Source organism: Heliangelus exortis, chromosome 2, assembly GCF_036169615.1.
Source record: "Heliangelus exortis chromosome 2, bHelExo1.hap1, whole genome shotgun sequence".
Taxonomy (NCBI): Eukaryota; Metazoa; Chordata; class Aves; order Apodiformes; family Trochilidae; genus Heliangelus; species Heliangelus exortis.
In genome coordinates, this window is record NC_092423.1 from 142,423,816 (window position 1) to 142,449,000 (window position 25,185).

General features: G+C 35.6%; 1 protein-coding gene across 8 annotated transcripts in view; it reads left to right on the forward strand.

Annotated features, from left to right (window-relative positions):
- The window catches only part of EFR3A (EFR3 homolog A), a 71,622-nt gene that overhangs the window by 13,788 nt on the left and 32,649 nt on the right, over positions 1-25,185 (forward strand). For 3 of the 8 annotated variants that reach the window (XM_071738403.1, XM_071738402.1, XM_071738400.1), the window contains 6 exons: positions 4,312-4,388; positions 6,157-6,284; positions 7,525-7,675; positions 15,328-15,449; positions 19,195-19,344; positions 24,519-24,656. In XM_071738403.1, coding sequence (XP_071594504.1) covers positions 4,312-4,388; positions 6,157-6,284; positions 7,525-7,675; positions 15,328-15,449; positions 19,195-19,344; positions 24,519-24,656 — 766 coding nt within the window. Of the gene's footprint in view, positions 1-824; positions 961-4,311; positions 4,389-6,156; positions 6,285-7,524; positions 7,676-15,327; positions 15,450-19,194; positions 19,345-24,518; positions 24,657-25,185 lie in introns of those variants that run through there. The other 5 variants (XM_071738404.1, XM_071738398.1, XM_071738397.1 and 2 more) reach the window with 5 other exon arrangements.

Genomic DNA, 25,185 nt, shown 5'->3' on the forward strand with positions numbered 1-25,185 from the left:
TATTTAGTGGAAATTATTGGTTGTGATTTTATTAAAAGCATCTTCCAATATCCAGGGTATATAAAAATACTAATGTGAAAATCCTGTATTTTTGTCACCAAAGTGGATGAAAAGTAGGAAGTAAACACAAAGAAAAAAATGATGAGAAGTAACGGGCAGCCAGAAACTTCAGAATTGCTTAATTCAAAATTGTGATGTATCATAATATTTGTCAGCAAGGATGTTAGGGATTTAAATTCTGTAATCCTTGCTTCATAAATTCTGGAGTGTTATTAGATAGATTGTTAATTTCATTAACTTAATCATTTTAAGTGCTCTTCTAACCTTAGAGATAAACCCTCCTGTTTAAAAAGCTTTTTTTTTTTTTTTTTTTTTTTTTTTGTCAACAGTCTGCCTTAATGTTTTCTTTTAATTATTTTATTTTTTTTTTCCGCTGGTCATTCTTCAGCAAGACCAAGTGAGTGTGTATAGCTAAAATATTTATCCCTCTATATACATGGCAGCTGACTGGGCACAGTTTTTCCCGAAACTCTACTGATTTTTGCTTCTGGTCACAGCAACACTGAACTGCGTGTTCTGGGGAAGTTCAGGTGGTGAAACTGGCTTTGTAGGAGTTTGCTTCCTTAAGCTGTGACTCATGCATTGACAATGTATCATTTACTCTTTTTTTTTCTTGCGTTTGGCCTTGTTAACAGAATTTGATACTGAAGTTTTTCACGTGTTTGGTGGCTTTATGTAGATGTCACGGAGCTGATCAGATCAGCTCCCAGAACTGCAGAGCCCTGGTGGGAAGTAGCGGCTCCTGTGCTCGTGGGAGAGAGCAAAGTCCTGGAAAGAGGAGAGTACCCGGGGAGTGAAGTATAGCCAGGATGAGGCAGTATATTCAAGTTCCAACTGTTGAGCAAGAAAAAGCCTATGATTATAATTCTGCTTTTGAACCAAGACCGTGTATGTGTTTGGGTAGGTGAACTTATCGTTTTCTGGTAACGCGGACTGTTTGTTCTTACTGCTGTTGTGTAGAATAAATATGTGTAAAAAGAAGGACCTGTAAAGCTAGTAAATATGTAGTCTTAACATATAAAATGCAAATTACAGGATTCCTTTAGAACAAGAGAACATACATGTTTAGATTTGGAAAATCCCACTGCTGGGAAGTAAAGAATGAGTATTTTGTAAAGCTTTAGGCTGCCTGACATGTAACTGTGTGAACCTCTCTGGAGATACTGCTGTAACCTTTATATTTACCTGTATCCAGTGATGTAAAGATGTCTCCAAGGGGGAAGCTATTAAAATACAATTCTTTCTGTCACTGAAAGGAAGCGGTCATAGGATTTTTCATTGATAAACATGCAGAAAATGGAACATGTTCTTTTTACCTGGCTTAGTGTCTGTGTTCTCTAGACCTACAAGGCAAAGCAGCTCTTTTTTTGTGAAACAAATTTATTTTATCTGGGTTAAATTTTAAACCAAAAATACAGAGAATCCATTTTCAACTGCTCAGCTTCTATCCATCTTTAACAGCGTTAATCTTCTGTGGTCCATGTACTGAGATTTTGTTTTAATTTTTAAAGTTCAATCTGTTTTTATTGTATGCTGTCAAGGCTTGATTTTGTGTTTGTGGTGTGTTTCATTTTTTTTTCTTTTAAATTCATACATTTTTGCAAGCCTATTCCTGTTTTCTAATCCTTCATGGTTATATCAAAACACTGAGCGATGATTAATAACTTTTCCATAAAAATCTGTCTCATAACTGTTGATTGTTTTGGCTTTCATTTTTCTTTTTCTTTTTTTAATATTTCTTTGGAGAGCCTGTCACTTAGTTTTTTCTGATAATGTTCTGCCTAAATTTTTCTACTCAGAATACCTCTGGAGGCTGAAAACTTTGATAAACTCTTGCTTTCTTACTTGCTTTCTTACACTTATTGTACTTCATAGGAAGTTCTTAATGACATTCGCATTCATATTAACTTTAGCGTTATATTTTGATGCAAGAAAAATCTTAGAAAAGTTTGAGTTAATTATTTTAATTTTTTTTTTTTTTCGGGGTGTGTGTTTGTGAAACTGTGCTATAAATAGATAGCAATTTTAGGATGCTCCTGAAATTCCAGAATGGCAAGGTGAGAAATTTTTCAGATCTTATGCACTATACTTATTGTTAAGCCTTTTATAATGTCAAAATTCACTGTGTGCCATAACTTTGAAGAACACTGTTTGAAAAATATTTCCATTAACTGAAACTGTCTGGTAGAACATACAGTTCTGCCAGAATGAGTTGGTGCTGTTACCTGATAGGTTTTCTAACCCTCAGAGGGCTGTTTACAGGTTTTATGTTTAAATTTATGTAATAAACACAGTTCTATAACAATGTTTGGAGATTTAAATTGTGATTATTTGCAAGAATTTTTGTGGATTAGGAGTGGCTCCCTTGAATTTCCCAATACTGAGTGATATACCTGTCATTATTCCAGTCTTCCTTTCTCACAATTTTACTCACTGCTAAAATGTTATACAATATTGCTCTCAGCAGAAGATCTTTGTACAGATCTGAATTACTTCTCTTTTAATTCAGGTAGGCTTTTAACACCTTGGTACTGTTCCCATTGGCACATGAAATAGCTTTGACCTTAGGTACTTCGTACCTATATTTTTAATGAAAATGTAAATTTTTTTTTTTACATTGGTCAGACCTCTCTAAGTAGGAAATGTCAACAGGAGTTAGTTGTATGAAAATATGGCAGTAGTAAAAGAAGTACTATTTCACGCAACATTTCTCAGTATTCCAGTTTATTCCTACAGTGCTTTTTGTTTTCGTAGCGTTAGGTACTGCTGTCATAAATCTGCATTCATCTTATGGTGATACATTACTCTTTTACTCATAAACTGAGTTTAAAAAACACTGATGAGAACTTAAAGACTGGTTTTAAAATCATAACTGTATCATTGATTTTTTTTTTTATTAAATATCTTGCAAGAATTAAGTTGTCAGACTATGAGCACAATGTTTTGGGTTGGGTTTGTTTTTTTTTTGTTGTTTTGGTTTTGGTTTTTGTTTTTGTCAAAAAGACTAAGGATACTAGGATACCTTAATTAAAGAAATACAAATTCTGATGTAGTTGTTGAATACTTCTTCAGTGCCTGAAAATTTTACAGGTTAATTGTAATCATCAGAGTTACTGATAAGAAACTCATTATTCTTTTTCTATTTTGATTTGCAGTAAAAGCTTTTGTAGCTTTTACTATTTTTAGCAAAGTATTTTGTTGTTACTTGAAGTACATAAAAGATACCTTTATTAAGATATTTGTAAGATATTTACCTATACTTTTTGCACTGGATATTGGGATTTCCAAGACCAGAATGCTGGCTCATCTACATCCACGCTTGATATAATATTATTCAGTGTATTATTTTCTCCTGGCTCTTGTGCTCAGAGCTGCTTTAATGTTATCTGAGACCTGATTAAAGTTTCAGTCTGATAATATGACCACTGAAACATTGCAAACCTTGTCAAAACTTTTAAATTTCTTGGAAATAAATCTGCACTGATAAAATAGTTGGTCAAATATCAAAAAAAATTTTCCATTTTCTTTTTATACCGAATTTTTTCAAGTGCTATTTTTTAATGTAAACTAAAATTATTCAAAAAACTCTAGTAGGACTGATTGCTAGAAAAACAAAGCATGCTTTGTAGGTTTCTGTTGCATGTATTGTTTTGATTACCTTATTTATGAGTACAGTATTTGTAGTAGAAAAGTGAGATGAGAAAAATTCCCTTTTCTACATCAAGTGACCGTCGTTTTTTCTGATAGCTGGTGATGTAGTGGGATAATAAACGGAGAGTTTGTTCTGTAGTTTATATTGCTTTATATTGGGGTTTGTAAAGCAGACACAGTTAACTTTTTTTTATTTATTTTGTAGAACAGTGAATATAATGGATGTTTAGTTATTATGTTTTAAAGTCATCATTCAGAATTAAAACAGCCAATGAAGTGGCCTTGGTTTTAACATTACTCAATTTTGTAGTTTTTTTTAAAATTTTTATTTTATTTTATTTTTTTCTGCATGTTTTGAAGTATGGCTGGATAACAGGTACATTTCTAGTACCCAAGATGTTTGCAGACTTTATCATGGACTACACTGTAATAGTAGTTTTCCATATTTGACTTCTTCTTTATTTCCAGTTACCTTAATTTTGCTTTTTTGCTGAATCACTGGATCGTTTTTCTTCCTGAGTATCAGCTACACACTTCAAATAAAGATATCAGAGTTCCTGAAACTTAATTCTAAATTATGTTTGATAAATCTCTCTGCAGGAGTGTGCTGCTGTTGTGCTGCTTTGAGGCCTCGCTACAAGCGCCTGGTAGATAACATATTTCCTGAAGATCCAAAAGTGAGTGATGACTTTAAAATTTTAAGAGTTTGGCATTTGAAGAATTCTGGTTATTAATTAATGCACTAGCAATGGGTTTTTTTAATTTTTTGTCTTCTATTTTAACATTTTACAGTAAATTCTGCTTCAGCTCTTTGTAAGAGAGGTTAGCAGAATAGTTTAGCTGAAAAGGGAACTCTATAAATCAACTGATCCAATTCCCTTTTCATAGCAAGGCTGTGCATGCTGAAGAGACAAACTGGAATGTTTTGTTCAGAGGAAGAGTGTTAAATAAGCAGAGTATTCCACAGAGGTAGCACTTAACTTAGTTAGTACTTAGAATTGCAAACACTTGTTTTGTTATGTTTGACCATGTAAGTTTTTTACTGTTGGACTATATTGCCATGATCCAAAGAGGGGGTTTGCTGTTGCTGTTTTTAAATTTCTTCAGTTATTTATATACAGATTTTTCATTTCTTTTGAGCAGTCTTGGATTTCTATTACAGCCCAGCTCTTACACTCTTTGAAAATAAGTTCCTCGAGTTATACCATTTAGTAATGCCAGTATCTGTACATAATCCCATGGTGGTTCAGACTAATCCAGAGCTATATTTCTGCTGCTGTATTTTTTTAAATGTGTTATCAGATTTTGTTAATTTTTATTGGAAGCAAATCGGTCAGCATTTATGTAATGTTTGATTTATATCATATAAAATCTGTGTACTTTATGTTGTTACTGAGTGCTGGTTAGATAGACCTCTGTGAGTAGGAGTATCTCTGTATGTCTGCATGATGCTGCTTCAATAAAATGTTTTTTGTATATACAGCATGTTGAAAGCATGGAACAAATAGTTTTATAGATTTATTTATTTTAATCCACTTGTTTTATAGAGGTGTAGAAACACCCAGAATTCCTACACTAGTAGTCTTCAGCTTTAATTTCACTCAGTAGCTCTGAGTTGGCACTTCTTAGTCTCTGCTTTTGTTAATATTTGTTGAGTCAGTGCAGGACACAAGCCAAGTTCATGATGTTTTGCTGAGTTGAAAGCCTTTTCTGAAATGTGAGAAGATATGGTAAAATGCATTCATTAATAATGAGTATGTTTAAAGATTCAAAGTAAATATTTGAAAAGAATGATTTTGTGAACTTCTAGGAAAAAAAAAAAAAAGGGGTGAGGGGAAAGGTAGAAAGCTTTATTGTTCTCCCCTGATAGTTTTAATTATAACCTCACCTGAGGAGGTCCATATGGCATTTTACATTGTTACTAGTAAGCTAAATCTTTGATCTTTTTCAGCCTTTAAGTACCTTCTTGTCCAAGATGTGACACTGATGAATTTAAATATTTAAACTACATTCTTACTTGGATATAGAATCAAAATTATGCATTAAATACACTTTGCAGAGGGGGGTGGAGGATGTGAAAAAAAAATTTACATTGTACCAGTAGGGAAAAAATGTGTCTTAAAACTGAGGACGTATCTCACTAAATACTTTCTTTTGGAATACATGTCCCTCTCTTCAAGAAGAGATGGTGGAAGATAGTTACTTCATTTCTATAAAAATATTTTACTCTTTTAAAATAAAATTATTTTACTTACTTTGTGTTGCTGACTTTTGCAGCTAAGCTATCGATAATTTTTCACAAAAGTGTAATTTTTTTTTTCCACTAACTTATTTCCATCTGTATGGCTCATACTTTAAAAGTTGAGTAGACCAAAGGAAAAATACTTTAAAAGCTTCGTATTCTCTCTGAAGTATTTATTCTCTATTTCATATGTCTGTCTTTAGGATGGCCTTGTTAAAGCTGATATGGAGAAGCTGACTTTCTATGCAGTTTCTGCACCAGAAAAGCTGGATCGAATTGGTGCTTACCTGGCAGAGAGACTGAGCAGAGATGTTGTCAGACATCGCTACGGGTAAGGAATTAAGTCACACAATTAAAAATATCAGCTACCTACATTTCATCATATTTGTTCTGATTGTGCTTAGGAAGTAAAACAGTCCCTATCCCTTCATGGTGTGACTGACCTCCAGGTGCCCACACAGCAGCTCCCTAACTCCCTTTCCCTGGCAGGAAGAGCAAGTGAGATGCAAGATCTGCTGGGCTGAGACAAGAACGGGGAGATCACTCAGCAGTTATCATCATGGGAGGAACACACTCAACTTGGAGAAGATTAATTTAATTTTTGCCAAGTTGTAACCGATCAGGATAGTCCAAAATAAAAACAAAAGCTCCCCCACTCCTCTTGTTTCCCAGGCTCAACTTCACTCCTGAATCCTCTACCACCTCTAGCACAGTGCAGGGAGACCATGGGGAGGGTCACAGTCGGCTCCTGGTGTCTTCTCACAGAAGCCACCACTGCAGCCCACCTGCTACCAAACCCTTGTCATAGAAATCCAATAGAGTGCACCCTTGAATGTCATTCAGAGTATTGGCAAGTGGGGATATGTGTCTTTTGAGCCCCTTTGGCTATTTTTTATTTAAATATGGACTTCAAAACTCTGTCTTTTTTGAAGTGGAAATTTGAAAGAATGAAGAGTTAAAAGAAAGGGATGTTCTTAAAGAATGAAAATAAAGCAGGAAAATACTGATTCTAGGAAGTGGCAATATGCATCACAGGCCACCATTACTGCCCTTCAAAATGTAAAAGGCTATTTTTATAACTTCATAGAATTGGTTAATGGCTATTCTGGAGGGTAATTAATTTTATTCTTTTCTTTACTCTGTCCATTTACTTAGTATGTTTTCTGAATGTGAAGGAGAATGAAGTTGTTTGCTTTTCCATACTGGGATTTGGGCAGACAGAGAAGCTACAGACTAGAAAGCCAGGATTTCCAAGTATGAAATAAATTGTGCTAGAAAAGAAAATTGAATTATATTTACTCTCACTAAGTATTATGACATCTTTTCTAAAAATACTCTATTCTCCCTGCATCCCTCCCTGCCCCCCTATTCCCCCCCTCCTTAAAAATAAAAGAACGTGAAAGTAGGGAATACAAGTAATTTTCATGTTTGAATAATGCAAAAATATGTGCCATTCCCCCCTTTGTTTTCTGATTTTTTTTGAGTAGTAAGTATCTAAACTGAATTAACTGTGGCAATGATAAAACAATGATAAACAAGTGTTTATTTGAGTCTGTCTAATTAAATTTCAGGTATGTTTTAATTGCCATGGAGGCATTGGATCAGCTCCTAATGGCTTGCCATTCTCAAAGCATAAAACCATTTGTGGAAAGTTTCCTTCATATGGTGGCCAAGCTCCTGGAATCAGGTGAACCAAAGCTGCAAGTTCTTGGAACTAATTCTGTGAGTAAATTCAGATAGTAAATCAAATCAGAATAAGTGTTTGCTTATTTTCTATGGGAAACTATTTTCAGGTATCACAAAGTATCTACCAGTTAACATCAATCAAGAAGATTCTGTATGTGGCAGAGTTTGTATCATGTAGACCTAAACACACAGCAGGTACCTGATGGAGGCTAAAAACCTGTTTCTTTACAGTCTCTAAAATTCTTCTGGTGGCTTGACTCATCCTCTGCAGAACTAACTCTTTTTTCTGGAAGGAAAAGGAAAGGTGTGCTGTAAATTTGTATTTCAAATCTTTAAACAGACCTTCTGAAGCCATTATTTAGGTAATAGTGTTTTCTCACTCTCTAGCAACTAGAGATACTGTGAGAAGGAAAAAACATCCTTCTCTACAGTAACAACATGACACAGAGACACAGAGGGATTCTTATTAGCTGCATATTAGCCAGGAGCAAAGGCTTTCAGTATTGCAACCTCACCATCTTAATTAGATTAAATATTTCAGGATTCAGATCCAGTCTTGAAGGGCCTATTGAAAAATGTTAAGATTAAGATTTGAAGATCTAATTTTCCACGAAGAGTGATGAGTACAAACAGCATTATAGTTCTGTCATACTTCTCATCATTGTATTTCCAGCTGGAACAATAAGAATCTCACAAATTCCAGGGTTGTGATGTGGACTGTGATTGCTTTGACACAAGTAAAGAAGTAACACTTGAATTTCTTGTACATTTGCATTGCTACTGGTGTGGGGGGGGGTTGTGGATTCTGTACCACAGTTGGGCTTTCTTATTCCGAGATGATGGAGTTATGGAGCTGCAGTTCAGGGAGAGAGGAGGGTGTAGCAGAGTAATGCTCCTCTGGAGCAGTATTTATACAGAATTATGGTGGAACACAGAGTTCTTGCTCTGATGAAGGGGATGAGGATCTTTTTGCTACCAAACTAACAGGGCAACTTTACTTAGGTAATGAGAAAAATCAATTTATTTTAATATCTTTGAGCCAGACTATTCTGTTGCTTTTGATTTGTTTGTATAATAATGCCTGGGCAAAACCTCTTATGGTAATAGCTTTGGAACTTACTTTCTGGGCTGGCAAATAGCAAGACGTACATTGCTTTCCAGTTATTTAAAATTTGTGCTTGCAACAGTTACTGCCAAACTCCACTTTGATTTAGAAGACACGTGTCTATTCCAAACTAATGTTACTGAGCAGAACTCCACCTTGCAGTAATCTGTTTGATATCTCTGTCAGTTCCTAATGAACTCTTCTATGAGCAAAGCAGATTAATGGACTTCGTGAATTGGGAGATCATTTGTGTTTGGCTGTTGTAAAACTCAGTAACAAAAAATAATTACATTTTCCTAAATAAGATGTCAAAATTGTGTAAGAAGAGAGAATCTTTATGGCTCTTCAACAGTATTCCAAATGCTAATTTAAATCTAATCTCAGTCCAATGATGCTCATTTCCCCAGGTGCCTTCCATAGTCGATGGAGAGAAAAGCTTAGGAGGAGCAAAGTGTATTGGCAATGACACCTTTTCTGTTACCAAGGACACTGACCTGCTGTGTTCTTAAATATATTTTGTCAGAGGTGGAGAAAGTTTACCATCATGTTTAGCCTTTTTTAGTTTTTCCTCTCCTCCTGAAGGAAATAAGCAAACAGATTAACAAAACCAAACCAAAAATCCTAAAGATGATAGTGACATAATAATAATTCTTGTACTGTGCTTATTCTGATGTAAAACTTTGGAGTGGAAAATGGTATTGTGTAGAAAAGAAGAATAAATTGTATATGAAGTATATGTCTTTAAACTGGTGAGAACTCACGTCAGCCTTTGAAAAGCTTCCCATTTAATTTCACACCAATGAAAATGTATACTCTGCTTACACATGAAAAGATATGGAATAGGATTGTGGCTTTTCCATCCCAAAGATGGCTTTCAAAGCTCCATTGGGAAGCAATGCCAATAATATCTTTCAAGTAAGACTGAACTGTCTTACTTGAGTTGCACTTTTTCCTCAGCCTCACAGATTTTGCTTCAGCTGTGGGGACTCTTGATTGCTCAGAAGTTAGGGTTTCAAATTACACAAATCTGTGTCTTTGAGTAGTTTAAAGGCTTGGAAAGATCTGGAAGCTCCCAGTGTCTTCCCAGCCTTTTTCCCTGACTTCCAAATATCTGGTTTTGGATACAGAACTTGGATTCTACTTGCTGCTCTTTATCTTAAAAAAAAAAAAAAAAATGAGTGCTTCATTCAGCTGTTAGACCTATTAAATTTTTCCTGAAGTTAAATTTATTTTTAAATTGATTCACTTTTAAAAAGCAAACCTGATGATTACTGTTTTAGAATTTTTTTTCCCATTTATTTACCTTTATTCCTGATACAGGTTATAGGTAATGAATTCCTGTGACATTTTATGTGTTGCATTTGCAAATTATGTCAGCTGATTTTCTACTGCAGCAATTTAAAAAATTTCTTTTAAAAACATAGTTGAAAATCTACTGTATAGGCAGCTACTTAAAACAGGTGAAATTCAGTAGTGGATATGTTAAGTTGTTTGGGTTTTTTTTAAGTAAAATGGATCTCAAATTGGCAGTGTCTATGAAGTTGAAAATGCCTTTTTTATCATGGAAGATATTTTTATTAACTATGTGCTAGGATAACATATGCTTGTGAGGAAACTGAAAAAATACTGTGCAAAAATGTGAGATTTCCTTGGCTTCATATTAGAGAATCTGAATTCTGGTTGCAGTAATCCTTTACTTAGAAACTAATGGCATTACTAAATTTCTCTCATCATTTTACAGAATTTCAGTAATCAAATATCATGTAAAATATCTCTACTTTTCATGCAAAAATAACTAAATCTATTACTTAGATACATAGTGGTTACATTACCATTATATATAAGTATATATTAGTCTATTATTAGGGTTCAGAAAATGTCTTTAGGGAGCAGCTGGGAAAAATCAATGGAGTGTGTGATTTGCTAAAACTTTCATCTTAAACTATGTTGAAAGAGCTCATCTGAATGCAACACATATTGAGCTCTTTTGGAATTTGGATGAATTGAATTTTTCTTTCTATTTTGATTGTTTTTTCATCTGAAAAATAGCAGATATATGCAACAGCCAATATTACCACATTTAAAATTATTTACCACAAACACTTTCTTTAGTTGGTTGGGTGCTTCATTTTAGAAGGGCAGTTGTTTCTTAGGAGCAGTGAAATAATGATACTGTGGTGACAGTGTTGGGCTTCCTGTGCAGGAGAAGGGGACTGTTACTGCTGGATGCAGCATTTATTATTTAAAAGAAGAGAAGTTGTGTCTTGAATAGAAAAGTGACCCGTCCAGTGCCTCAGATAAGAGCAAGATTTTTTGAATTCGTTAGTGTTGGCTTATGAAATCAACTGTTCTGGGCAGAACTGAAGTGCATGTATATGTAAAAATAGTATAAAATGTTAAGCCTGTGAAATTAAAAGAATGTCAGAATTTATATTCCCAGGAGAGTCCTCATTTTTCTTGCTTGTCTGCAGCATGCTGATCTGGAAACATGCCATGGAAAGTTAGGTTCTGTTACAAGATGTACCAGTATGGTGTTATGTGCTAGTAGGGATTTGATACACAAAAGAAATACTGGTATCTCATTCCCTCCCTTCTGCTTGCACTCTCTGCTCTTGCAGTGTCACAGCCACACTAATATGGCCCAGTAAGCTAACATGAGAAGTGTCAGGTCATCTAACTATTAATAACTAAACTACATCACTGACTTCTATTGCCTAGGACTTTATCTGGTGCTTGTAGGGTATTGTGTCTTCCTCTGCAGTCATTTCCTAATCATGAAATACAGTATCTTTGTCTGTAAAAGATGATAGCTGTCAGCATCAGCATCCCCTTTCAGCCATCTGAAACATGAGAAAATTGCAAGCTGTAGAAGACAGACTGTGGAGCTCAAATAAATATGTATATATATAAAGTATTGCTCACATCCAGCCTACAGTTCTTACAGGGAGATACTTCAAATAACTCAGACTTAAATATGATGCATTCTGATTGTTGGTTCTGCAATTGCAGCAATAACCTGACCTTTATAGATATCCAAGGTGTCTTAAAAGTTAAGCTTTTTCTCCTGCTGCTCTGTCTACATAAGAGTGAGAAGACAGCACAAATATATATGGCAAATTCCAGGCCTCTCCCTCGTAATATGATCCAATTGTCTTGAACAAACATCTTCTGTTTGGATATTATCTTCCTTCCTTATTTTGTGATAGATTTATGTGATTTTATACTGATTGAATTTTACTGGTTTCAAAATGAATGGAAATAAGGTATTACTAATGTAAGTTCCTTTAATACCTTATGTATTATGCAAATATAGAAGACGCTCGTACCAGTAAAACTTCCAGAAATTACCAGTGGGTGACTGCAAGTCTTTACTGTGGCTGAATGACATGTTTACATCTATAAAAGCTTTTTAAGTATTTCCCAATAAAGTGCTTGGGCTTTCATAAGAGTCTTGTCCTTTTTAGGTTGAATAAGTTTTAATTTGAAGTATGCTTGAAAATATCTGAAGTGGTTAGGAGTAAAATATTCTTCATGTAATAACAGTTTAAGAGCACAACCACTGAGCAAGGAGCAAATATAGAGTGTTGTCTACTGTAAAAACTTAAAAGTTCTATAATAGAATGTTTTTGCATTCTTTACTGAGTGACAGTGCAACTCAAAACAGTCTAATCACAATTGGTTTTCATGTGGCCTAAATGTTCATTCATCTGAATGCTAATCCTAGGATTCAGAAATGCTTGATGTTCAGTGAATCAAATTGTTTTGTCATACACATGAAGAAATGAAAAGGTTTTGCCCTTTCTGGACAAATTACTGTGCATGCCATTTTGAGAGGCATGATGTCTGGGTGCTTCCCTGTTACAAAGCAACATCATGATGTGCAAGAAATGTCCAGAGCGAGATAGGAAGACCCTGATATTTTGTTGCTCTAAATTCAGTATTTATCCTTACAGAGCAATTTCTTGGTACTACAGATCTTTCTTCTAGCAAAACAGTTATTGGAGTTATATTAAGTTATGTTAAGTATGTTGGAAGATCCTATCGATCAAATATTTTTTGTGATTTAGATAGTATTAAAGGGCTAATATTAAACATTAGATGAGTTAATATTCTCATGTCCACTCCCATAGTGTTTTGTGCTCTTTAAACTTTTTTGTTTCCTATTTTTATGTGCTTTTATGGAAATTTACTGGGTGAATCGGTTATAGACTTTAACAATTGAATGTCTAAAAAATGCTAAGATCATATTCATCTTGTTGACTCTTGGACTTTATGCCTAATTAGATTTTAAGGATTAATTAGGTCCCTTTCTCCAAAGAACTGTGGAAAATCTATTTCTGTTTAAAACTAATAATTTCATGAAAAAACAAATGATGAGACATAAGGCATTTAAATAATTTTCCACGATTTGGAAAGTAAATTATCATTTTTGTAACTTGGTGTATTAAAAAAAAGTATCATTGCTATATGTGGATTGTCTTTAATATTGTGGCAGTAAACTATACAGAATTGTTTTTTCATTGTATATCACTTTCTTATCACCTGACAACACAGGATATTCTTTGTAGAAGGACATGTAAAATGAACTAGTATTGTACAGTTTTGCTGCTCTGTTTTCAGTAACAGCTGAAAATGAGTTTTATGAACCATATCATATTCAGCTGCCTCTGTATCTGTCAGTGGGTGAACTGGTAGATCAGTTAAAAGGGATAAGTGTTCTAGATTGAACAGAAAAAAAGAAAAGAGTAAAACGAAGAGTAAAAAAAAAGAAGTGGTATTTTTTTCTGAAATACACAGCTTTCACTTTCAGCTTGAAAAATACCTCAAAACCCTCACAGATCAGTGTCTTATAGATTATGTTGAAGTGGTTTGCACTTGTCTAGATGTGTGTGGGCAAAGTGCTGATAAACGCATGTTCTGTATTCAGAAATATGCAAAAAAATTCTCAGCTTGTGCACAGGAATTGGTTATAAAAATACTGGGGTGGGAAATCATGGAGGGATTTACTGGAGCCTCTTTCTGCTTCAGTGCAGAACTGGCCCTGTTGTTTAGATCTTTCCTGGCAACCTTTACTTTCCCTTTTTTCCTCCCTTTGTAGTCTGTTCTTAAAACTGACAGTGATGGAAAATCCAGGTCTTTAGGGAGCCTGCTTGCTTTAGAAAGGAGGTGGTTTTTTTTAATGTTTAACTTAACTAGCCTTTGCTTCACTGTAAACCCACTATTGTTTTTCATATTACTATTGGAGAAAGAAACAATTACTATTTTTTTTATAACTGTATTCTGTACATTCTGTATGTTGCTTTTATTTGTACAGCTGTCTTTAAATGCTATTTTCCATTTCATTCCTGAATTGTTTCCTTGATTTCCAGTTTGTCAAGAGCCAGGCATCAAGTGTGTCTATAGCTTGGGGCAGGTTAGTGTTCTTTGAAAATTTGGTGAGGCCATTCTTCCATATAAGTCTCTAGTGAAACTCAAATACCACTGTTCTGGACAGGCCCCTTCAGAACTTCACTCAATAGCTTATTGTAGTTGGATAATTTACAGGTTTTTCTATATCTTTTCCAATCCCTTTTGCATCTATCTTATGGGGAGTGGTTTTTTGATAGTGTTTTTCTAGCTTACCTTTGAGAATTTTGTGTATTTTTTTTGGTCAGCAGCATCACTGAAGTTAAGATATGACAGATTCTGCTTCATCTGGATTCACAAAGTATATTTTCTTGGCATAGTAATAATTAAGGTTGCGTTGATGTGATTTGTTCCTGACAAATCCATGTTGATTGTTACTTACCCTTTGTTACTTGTAGATCTTTGCAAATGGGACTTTTTTTTTTTTTTTTTTTTTTAGAGCATCTTCCTGTGTATGGAATTAAAGTTGACTGGGTTGTAATTCCCTGATTCCTCTTTATACCTTTTGTAAAAATAGACAGAATTGCCTCTAGGTTTATTTCCCTTGAATTTTGATAAGTCAGAGTGTTGCTTGTTAGCCCACCAGTGATAGTTTACCATTTGATTGCTTGGACAAGTAAGTGAAGGAAGCTTACAGCAAGGTGGTTTTCAGTTGCTTTTCCTAAGTAAAAAGAAAGAGAGGAAATGGTGTCAAGTTGTGCTAGGCAAGGGTTACATTGGATATTAGAAAAAAGTTCTTCTCTGAAAAGGTTGTCAAGCATTGGAACAGGCTGCCCAGGGAAGTGGTTGAGTCACCATCCCTTGAAGTATTTAAAAGACATCTAGGTGTGGTGCTTAGGGACATGGTTTAGTGGTGGATTTTATTTAAAGGTCTTTTCCAGCCTTAATGACTTATGATTCTATGAATTGTTGATACTCCCTGTTCTGTTCCATAGTATGTTGTATTTCACACAGCTGTACTCTTTCATAATGATCTAAATACCTAATGAAATGACCTTTCTTTACAAAGAAAACCCTGCAATTTAACTTTTTCTTCACTTAAATTAAATATTTAAGTACTGTCAAATCTGAGATCTTTCCTAATGTTTTATGTTACTTTTTAAATGAATCTTGGTACTGGTTATTTTTTGGGGGGAAATTGCTATCAAAAGCTTTTGTAATGTATTTAATTTTCCAGTTTGTCAAATTTGCCAATATTGAGGAGGACACACCTTCCTACCACAGACGCTACGACTTCTTTGTGTCTCGATTCAGTGCCATGTGTCATTCCTGTGACCACGATCCAGAAATACAAACTGAGTAAGTGCCATTCTCTCTGTATTACAGAAAGCTGTCCTAGCATGTAAATATAGTTCATTTTGTGGAAAAAAAAACCCAAAAAGCGTCTGGCTTTTTAAACAGCACCAAATATTTCGAATCTTAGTTGGCTGGAAATCCTGGGAGGCTGAAGTGGAATTTTACCTGAATAATGCCTGCCAGATTGCATGGACTCTCTCCAGAAAGGCACTATTTATTACTGGAAATGTGTGCAAGTTGCATAAATCTTTTGATAAATTAATAGGGCTACTTATATAAATATCAAAAGCATATTTTTCTATTTGAGAATTAGTCATTAAAATCAAATTTTCTTAGATAACTGCAGAAATGCTGTCATGAATTATTATTGCAAATTTCTACATTTGCATGCAAGCAACACTTTTTTTTCCTTTTTTTACTTCAGCTCCCCCTAGTGATGTGTTCTTTATGTGAATTGTTAATCAGTGTTTAACTCCTGACCTCTTGCAAATTTAAGAGTTTTGAGACTATATTATATGCATCTCTGTTGTACTCATAGTTTCTATTTCCATGCATTAAATTGTTCAACCAACTATGAAAAATGCATCTGCTGAGCATTTATTCAACCCTTTGGGTGTGCTGTTGCTGTGTTAGCTGCAATGCATAAGGATTTTGCTTGAGGTTTGAAGTTTAAAAAAATCTGTGAACTTTATCTGTTCTAAAGAATCGATACTGTGCATATTGCTTTGGAGGAAACAAAACTAAACAAAACCAGAATTATTTCCTTCTTTAGTCTTCTGGTTCATTCCTCCATTTTGTTTTGAAACTTGCTGCCATCCTATTTGTTACCCTACTGCTGTGTATAAAGTTCTGCTGGTAAATTGGCCACTAAAAGGGCTACAATTAAATCTGCTGCTTGTGTACTTTGCCCCCTACTCTACTCCTTTTCCCTTTAGGAAGATTATCCCAGTGAATGGTTTTACAGGATGATCTCGTGAATTGTTTGGGAAATAACTAAAAATAACTGAATTCAGTTATTTCATCAAGTGTCACTAGTGAAGCCAGTGTGTCATGAAACTACTTCCTAATGTAGGCTTCTGTCAGATAGAGCAAACTTACCTGATGCTGATGGTTGCAAATGGTATTCATAAATGTGTTAATGAGCTCTTTGAGATTTGCCTTCTTAGGCTTTGTGAAACTGAAGCAGAAATGTTAAACTGCACACTTACTGTAAAAGACTTCCTAAGCATTTAGGATATGAAGCTCAGCTCAGGAATTTTTATATTACTTTCCTCTTCATTGACCCTTCCAAATGAGAGGTAATATTAGTATTGAACTAGAACATGAAATGAATTAAGAGACTGGTGCATCCCAGAGTCATCTGTCAGATGTGACCTACCACTCTTAAGGATACTCCAAGATAAAATACCTCAAAGCTCTGATCACTGTAGGAGTAAGATAACTGTGCTAATCTTCTGCTTTTCAAATTGTCAACCTGCACTTTTATCTGTGCTTCAGCTTGCAATGCTGATGTGTACCCTGAGACAGGGAGGAATTTCATCCTAGTGACATAAGACTGAAGATGACCTTGATTTGAATGTAATCTCTGCTTTACAACCTACCTGATCCTTCTTGAGGGGAATGAAACCTTTCCTTTATGTGGTGAAATTTAATGCTGCATCTTCAGCCCTCATTTTTTGGTCCGTGCAATAGTAAGAACATGAGATTAGTGTTAGTGACACTTGAAGGCACAGAAGTGTGGCCTTTTTTCAGCATTAGAGCAAGATTTTTACCCAGGTTCATCAAATGTATAGTAATATGGCTTTTTCCACACTGTCCTAGACTTTTTGTCTGTATGTAGATTAAACATTGGGAAGAAATTTTTCACACTGAGAGCAATGAGACATTGGCACATGTTGCCAATTGTAGATGCCTTCTCCTTAAAAGTGTTCAAGGCCAGGATGAATGAGGCTTTGAGTAACCTGGTCTAGTGGGAAGTGTTCCAGCCCATGGCAGTGGGCTTGGAATTACAAGATCTTTAAGGTCCAACCCAAACCATTCCATGACTCTATGACTTCTTTTGAGAGACATCTTTATGAACAAGAATCATACTTTTTGCTGTAGATACTGTGGTAATTCAACAAAATGGATTGTGACTTTAAATTAAAATTCTAAATGCAGATACCACAAATAGTCAATACCATGGATGTGGGTAGGGAGTAATTCAGCTCATCCTACACCAGACTTATGGAGTCACTCTTCATTGGCATAGCTTGAGCTTCCCCTGAACTGAATGGCTTGAGTTGGAGCTGGAACATTACATACACATACAGTCAGGTAATAAGACTTCTGACTCTGAAACTGAATTTCACTAGTAAGTGAGATTTCCCCTTCAGCAGGCTAAAGTAATGCTAGTATTTAATGGACCTAAAGTTACAATATGAGCAAAACTTTATTACTTAATAAATATTTATTAAAAAGAAAATACAAAAGAAAAAAAAAAGTAATAGAATTTTGGAAGGTCTGGGTCTTAAATGTTAATCTTAGATTCTTAATATTGAAAAATCAAATTGCATACCACACTGTCATTGTAACAATACTGCTCTGTCCTACAGCAGTTGCAAGTGCTTTTCTAGCTGTTTGTGCATCTCTCTTCTTCCCTGTATAGTCTGTAATCCTATTAAAACTGTACTGAAAGATCTAGCATGGTATTGCATCTGTACTGAGTTCACATTAATTTGTTCAAAAATAGCTGGGGGAAAAAAAAGTGGGCAGAGTTTAGTTATCTCTCTATTTCATCTAACAAATGTTTTAATACAGCAAGTTTGACTGAACAGAGTCTAACTACATGTTATCCATACTGAAATTAAGATTTTAAAATGAGGATTAATTTTAATAGAAATAATACGACATTTTAGTGAAGCCTGTTATTATTTCACTTGGTGAAAGCACCACTGTTTCTTCTGCTTTTTTTCACTAAGTAAAATTTGTTACCACTACAGAAGAGGGTATTTTGGCAGTCAATTCATTGTACACATTTTCCTGCAAACTATTTTTGTTCAGCAAAGCAATGAAAGTAGCTAACAGTTAAACTAAGTGTTTTTAAAAACTTATATTAATTTTTCCTCTTTATTGTTTTATTGCTGTTCTTGATAATTTCTTAGTTCAATTGGTTCAAATGGTTGTAGGATGAAAGGGGTGGTTCCTTTTGTTCATCAGGCTTAAGTCAACAGAATTATCATTGTCTTTTCATCTTGTGATCCTTTCACGACTCTGTTAAAGTTTTGTTACAGTTAATCCACGGTTTTAGTTACAATTTTTAAGGACATGATCAGATGACTGTGGTAGCTACTGCTTCATCTTTGTTGTAATAACTTCATGGCATTTTTTTTCAGTGCTGAAATAGGTTGAGATTGCACATGCAGACTGATGGTTTGTGATTTGTGTAGAGTTGGGAGGTTTTTACCCACATGACTTTTCTTTTGGAGGTAGAATAAACAATTTCATTAATCAGTGATGGGTGACAGCACTATCCTTAGCCAGCATCATCATCTGTCCAGTTATTAGTTTGTCAGCTTCCTTGTGAGCTATGAAGACATTTGAAGGCATTATGGGCAACTGAAATGAACTTGCCAGATTTCCGAATTACTGTTTGTGAGAACCTGATGGAATTCCACACTACATAATTACCTCTTCTTAAACAGGTAAAGAGCTATACAGGGAGGTGCTGTGTTTCTCCTTTTCAGTAATTATTTTTTTCTTTCCTTAGGATCCGAATTGCTGGAATCAGGGGCATTCAGGGAGTGGTTCGAAAAACAGTTAATGATGAGCTTCGAGCAACTATATGGGAACCTCAGCACATGGACAAGATAGTACCATCATTGCTGTTTAATATGCAGAAAATAGAAGATATTGACAGGTATTTTTATTCATGCTCCCTGGCATGCTTTTTAAGAAACATTTAGGATTAGTTTTTATGAGATACCATTTTTTTTTTTTTTTAATTGGAAATTACTACTGACATTTACTACCTGGGTTTCCTTGAAACCAAAACCACAGCTCTGCTTATCTGCTCTTAGTGTTTCTTTATTCTGTTAAATTATTTTCTACTGCTTACATTTCACTTGTTGTAGACTCTTATCAGTGTAAAAATTGCTCCAGAAATTGCAGTTATGTTTGGAATAAAAGTTATTAACTCTTTTTGGTTTTTGTTAGATTACTAAGCAGAGGCAGAGGTTTATACATAACTAACTTGATTTTCCTATTTACATTTTTTTTGTCCATGGCTGTGTTTATGACTAAACACTGGGTTTTGTGATTAAAAATGTTTTTTTTTATAGCACTGGGAAATTTCCATAAAACCAACTTCTGCAGTGCAGACAAGCTGGAGGGATTAGCATGTTGGAGGGAAAGGTGGCCCTCCAGAGAGACCTTGGTAGGCTTAAGAGGTGGTCCAGTGCCAACCTCATGAAGGTCAACAAGGCCAAGTGCAAGGTCTTGCACGTGGATGGGACAATCCCAAGTACAAATAGAGACTGGGCAGAGAACGAATGGTGAACAGTCCTAAGGGGAAGGATTTGGGGATGCTGGTTGATGAGAAACTCACCATGAGCCAGCAATGTGTGCTTGTAGCCCAGAAAGGTAACCCTGTCCTGGGCTGCATCAAAAACCACCAGGTCCAGGCAGGTGATTCTCCCTCTCTACTCCACTCTCATGAGACTCCACCCAGAGTACTTTGTCCAGTTTTGGAGCCCCCAACACAGGAAAGACATGGAGCTCTTGAACAGATCCAGAGGATGGCCTGATGGGAGAGCTAGCACACCTCTCCTGTGAGAACATGCTGAGAGAGTTGGGGTTGTTCAGCATGGAGAAGAGAGGTCAGTGGGAAGATATTATTGCAGCCTTCCAGTACCTGAAGGGGACCTACAGGAAAGCTGAGGAGGGACTTGACCCAAGGGCTTGTAGTGGTAGGACAAGGGGTGATGGTTTCAAACTGAAAGAGGATAGATTTAGGTTAGACATCAGGAAGAACTTTTACACTGTGAGGATAGTGAGACACTGGCACAAGTTGCTCAGGGAGGTTGTGGATAACCTCTCCGTGGAGGTGTTCAAGGCCAGGTTGGAGGGGGCCTTGAACAACCTGATCTAGTGGGAGGTGTCCCTGCCCACGCAGGGGAGTTGGTCTTTAAGGGGGGAACTAGATGATCTTTAAGGTCCTTTCCAACCCAAACAATTCTGTGAACAAATGTTTTTTTCATGTCCAGCCTTAGCTGCTTTAAAACTTGCTGCTTGGATTTTACATCTGAAGAGTGATCTGAATAAGAGACAAAGGTTTCTTGAAGCTGCTGTTTGAGCGAGGAGAGCCTGGTTATTGCCTTTGCTCACTTTCTCTCAGTGCTTCTAGAAGCAGATGGGCCCTTTCCTTTGGTACTATTTACAGTGCCCTTTATTGTATACTTTCCTTTATATAGTAAAGTGAAACAAACTACTGATGGAAAAACTGACTCAAAAAAGGATTTGGCTCAGTCACTCAGAGCAGATCAGTTTATATGTACTGCAGGACAAGTTTTTATCATCTGTTGAGCAATGCAATAGTGGTGGTAGAAAAACAAATCTGTCAGGAAGCAGCTGCTAATTAAGTATCTGAACTGTCTGCTTGAAACTTTTTACTGTAGTGCATGTTCAACAGAAAAAAAGACTATAATGTTTTTCCAGGTGGCAAGCAGAGGCCTTGTGTGATGTGCATGTGACAGAAAAGGCGAAAACAATATTTATAAATTGTTGATCTGCTGGCTTTAAATAATATTACAGATAATTTTTGCCTCGCTTTATATGTGACTTCAGATTTGTGGAGACCAAACAGTGGCATCTTGAAGAGTAGGAGTAAGAAGCATATTGTTCTGGGAGATGGATTCAAAGCATAATTTGAGAAAAGAAGTATTTTCTGGATTTTCTGCTCTACTTAAGTTATAGAAAAAAAACTATTTTTGGTTAAAGCTGAAGTATACATAGATAAGGCTTACTGTAAAGATCACTGTATTTTTTACTTGTGGAACCCTAATAGCTTAATTCAAGACTATTCTGAGTACATCAGATGAGACACTTTTTGGAATAAGAATTTAATATTTAAACAACATTTTTAAAAGACATGTATTTGTGGATGTCGTTATTTGTGTATGTGAATGCACACTCTAGTTAGATGACTATCAGATAAATCTGCAAGCATAACATTCTAAAAATCATGTATATAATTTCATAGTTCTACTTCATTATGATTCTATATTACTGAATAATTCTCATTCTGTATAGTATGAGGCATTGCCTGAAAGATTCTCCCTCCCTTCTTCAAGTTTTCTAGAAGAAAACTCAGAAGAGTCAGTCATGTGTCAATGTATGTATGTCTCTGAAATGGGGAAGGAATGTATGAAATTGGAAATTCACTTTGTTTGTAACACATTCTTCATGGTAACTGCAAAGCTGAAAGTGCCAGCCTTATTTAAGGCAGAAGGACATTATGGCACTCCCAGTGGACTTGAGTTCAAATCATTCTAATGTACATATAAATTCTATTTTAGAGGTAAATTAGAATGTATTTTTTTCTTAGGGTGAGTTAGTCATAGTCAAATATTCCTGTACCTACTCTTCTCACAAGTAGTTGTTAAATCATACTTCACATGTCCAATCATATATTTTGGCCAGTCCTGCTTTTGTGGTATTAAAAAAGTCTCATGCATGGAATGTTGAGTTGGTCTGAGCCATTTTAAGTGTGCAAGTAGAGATTTGCTGTAGAAACAGTGGTATGGGGGGGTTGGAACTAGAAGATATTAAAGGTCCCTTCCAACCCTGAAAATTCTATGATTCTGTACTTCAAAACATTCCTCCTTCTTGTTCCTAGTCGCCACCTTCTCTGATAGAGGTCACCCATAAAAATGCTGGTAGAACAGTTCAAGGAAGCAGTTTTAGCCCTTTTCATTGCAAACTCCATGTTTCACTCCTCTGGACTTGAAGTAGTAGAGAAAGTCTGAATGCAGAGGAATTGTAGTATCAATGATTTGGTATTTAAGTGTTGCAACTGGATTTTTCTGATCTTTATTTAAAAACCAAATCATTGAAACAAAATGCATATGACTTGCTCATTTCAGTGTAGAAACTACAAAAGCTCTGCAAAGCTCTCCTGTAAAATTAAAAAGTTAAAAGAGTAGTTTTATATCCATTGTCTTTCATCTGACAATGCTAAGGAACACTTAGTGAGAAATACTTAGAGACAGGTGCTGTTAGTTCCAAATAAAAACACAATTCCTACAGACAAAGGGAGATTATTTTGAACTTCTCACACAGTCTAATGTTTTAGACTAAGATTAGATTGCAATTTATTCCTTTAACATATTTAAAGTTAAGTCTGCAAACAATGCTGATAAGTCACTTTCTGTGGGACTGCATATAACAAAATTAAAAGTTTATTTTTACTGAATTTTAACTAGAATTCTTCTATATACACTAGCTCTGTGAGTTTGTGTTCAGCATACTGCTTTCTTTTTCACCCCCACCAACCCAGCTTTGTAATGCTGCTGCATTCTGGGGAATCTGGGTCAAAACAGCCATGGGTATCATGGTCCATTTATCCTTCTCTGCACTGAAAACCTGCACAGACACCTGTCTGTCTGGTTCACAGTCTAGGCAGTACTGGAAAAGAAGATAGGGAGATCAAGGGGGAGAGCAGTGGGATAAAGCTGTAGTTTAGTGGTACTCATGGTGGATCACATACAAATTGCCATGCCTTTTAAAACTCTAATCACTGTGCATTTGTAAAACTATTTCTTCTTACTTACCTAGGTAGTAGAGTGCCTGAGGCTTTTATTAATAAAATCTGACAAGTTAGCAATGTCACAGTAACTTCTGAAATATTTATGCTACTGGAGGCAACAGGATATTGCAACTTTTAGATTGCAGTAGTCTTGAAACACTAGGAGAGCTAGAAGATACTAGAGCTATGATGTTAACATGTTTATTTGACTTGTGGCATTTCAGTTTCTGGCTTTTCAAAATGCTCTAAAGCTATGGTTTCATGTTGCTGAAGAGTGAACATTAAAGCTGATGCTCATAGTGAACACTTTTTAACATATTTAATGCACAAGTTTGCACTGAGAACTGAAAACACGATTAAGACTTTAGGATACTGACTTCTGCGTTCTAAAATAATTTTCTTAATGTATGGTTGCATAATGTTAATGTAAATGAACAAATTGTCACTGACGTTTTTATAATGTGTTTTGTGAAAAAAAAAAACTTGTCACCTATAGGTAAACTACTTCTCAGTAAGTAATACTGCACCTCAGGTGGAACTTTGCTTGCTTTCTTCCTCAGTCTCTGTGTACAGCTTGGAGCAGCCCCATCCTCTACTCACAGAAGTCCCTGGAGCCTGACTGAGAGTGCCTGGGCAGGGACAGCCCATACATTGGTGTCTCTCAGTATCTGTATCAGATACTTTTCTACTCACTCATTAGTCTTCTCCATAGCAGTGTTGGGGGACAGTCAGTTGGAAGGTGACTAACTTGTACACCATCTAGTTAGAGGTAACTGTGTGGGTGATAGTGTTCTAATTAGTTCAGTCTGACTTGTTATCAACTCACAAGCCATCTGTTTCTGCAGAAGTATTGCATAGTTTTATTTAACACTCACCCCCACAGTGTGGATTCAGTAGTGGGCAGGTGAATGAGATCATTAGTCTGAACAAAATGACTAAGATTCTGCCTAACTTTTTGCATGGTTTCATGGCCTTCATTCATCATTAGTAATGAGTAAGTTTGTCAAAATACAGTGGTTAACAAATCAAATCAATATTAACAGCCATTAGTTTTGCCACATACACATTTACTACTACAGTGGTCAGTAATGAGTAAAGAGATAAAGATGGATAGTCCTGCTATAAGCAAAAAATATTTTATTTGGAATTCTGGTTTCATACATATTTGGGATACATGTCTTGCCTAACCCAGAGTGTGACTCATGAGAATTGTAGAACCCAGCGTATGTACAGTAAGGAATATAGATATTAATAATTAGTCAAATCCATGTATTTTTGTCTTACTTCAGCAGAATAGGCCCTCCATCCTCTCCCACAGGAGGAGAGAAAGAGGAAAACCCTGCCCTGCTGGCTGAGAACTGTTTCAGGGAACTGCTGGGACGAGCAACCTATGGAAATATGAATAATGCTGTCAGACCAGTTTTTGCGTAAGTTGACAATACATGGAAGGTCTTAAGAGTTTTGGGTTTTTTTTATTTTTTTAAATTATGTCGTCCTCTAACTATGTCGCATTGAATTCTTTCCTTTTCAACCTTACTAACCAGTTATTCATATTTATCTAAAAACTACCTCTCTTTTTTTCATCTCACCTCTTTATCGCTTGTCTGTTAACTTCTGAGTAGTTACAGAGAAACGTGTCCCATTTTACTGATTTTAGAAGAGCTACGTAACTATTTGGTTGGGTTGTTGCCTCAGCTGGCTTTTCTTGCTAATGTAAAACTGTTCAAGAGGTTAGTGTCCTGTAGATGACTGTTTCAGTCAGTGAAGAGGCAATCCAAGTGAAACACAAGTAGCACAGAAGAATACTGTGCCCAGATTACATACATCAAATTAAGATTTCTAATTTCTTGCAATTTTCTTCCCCAAGTCCTGTTTTGATATTCTGTGAGGAATGTACTTATTTTCTCATTTAGTAATGAAGGGCAGATGTTCACACAGTATGCACTCTACACAACT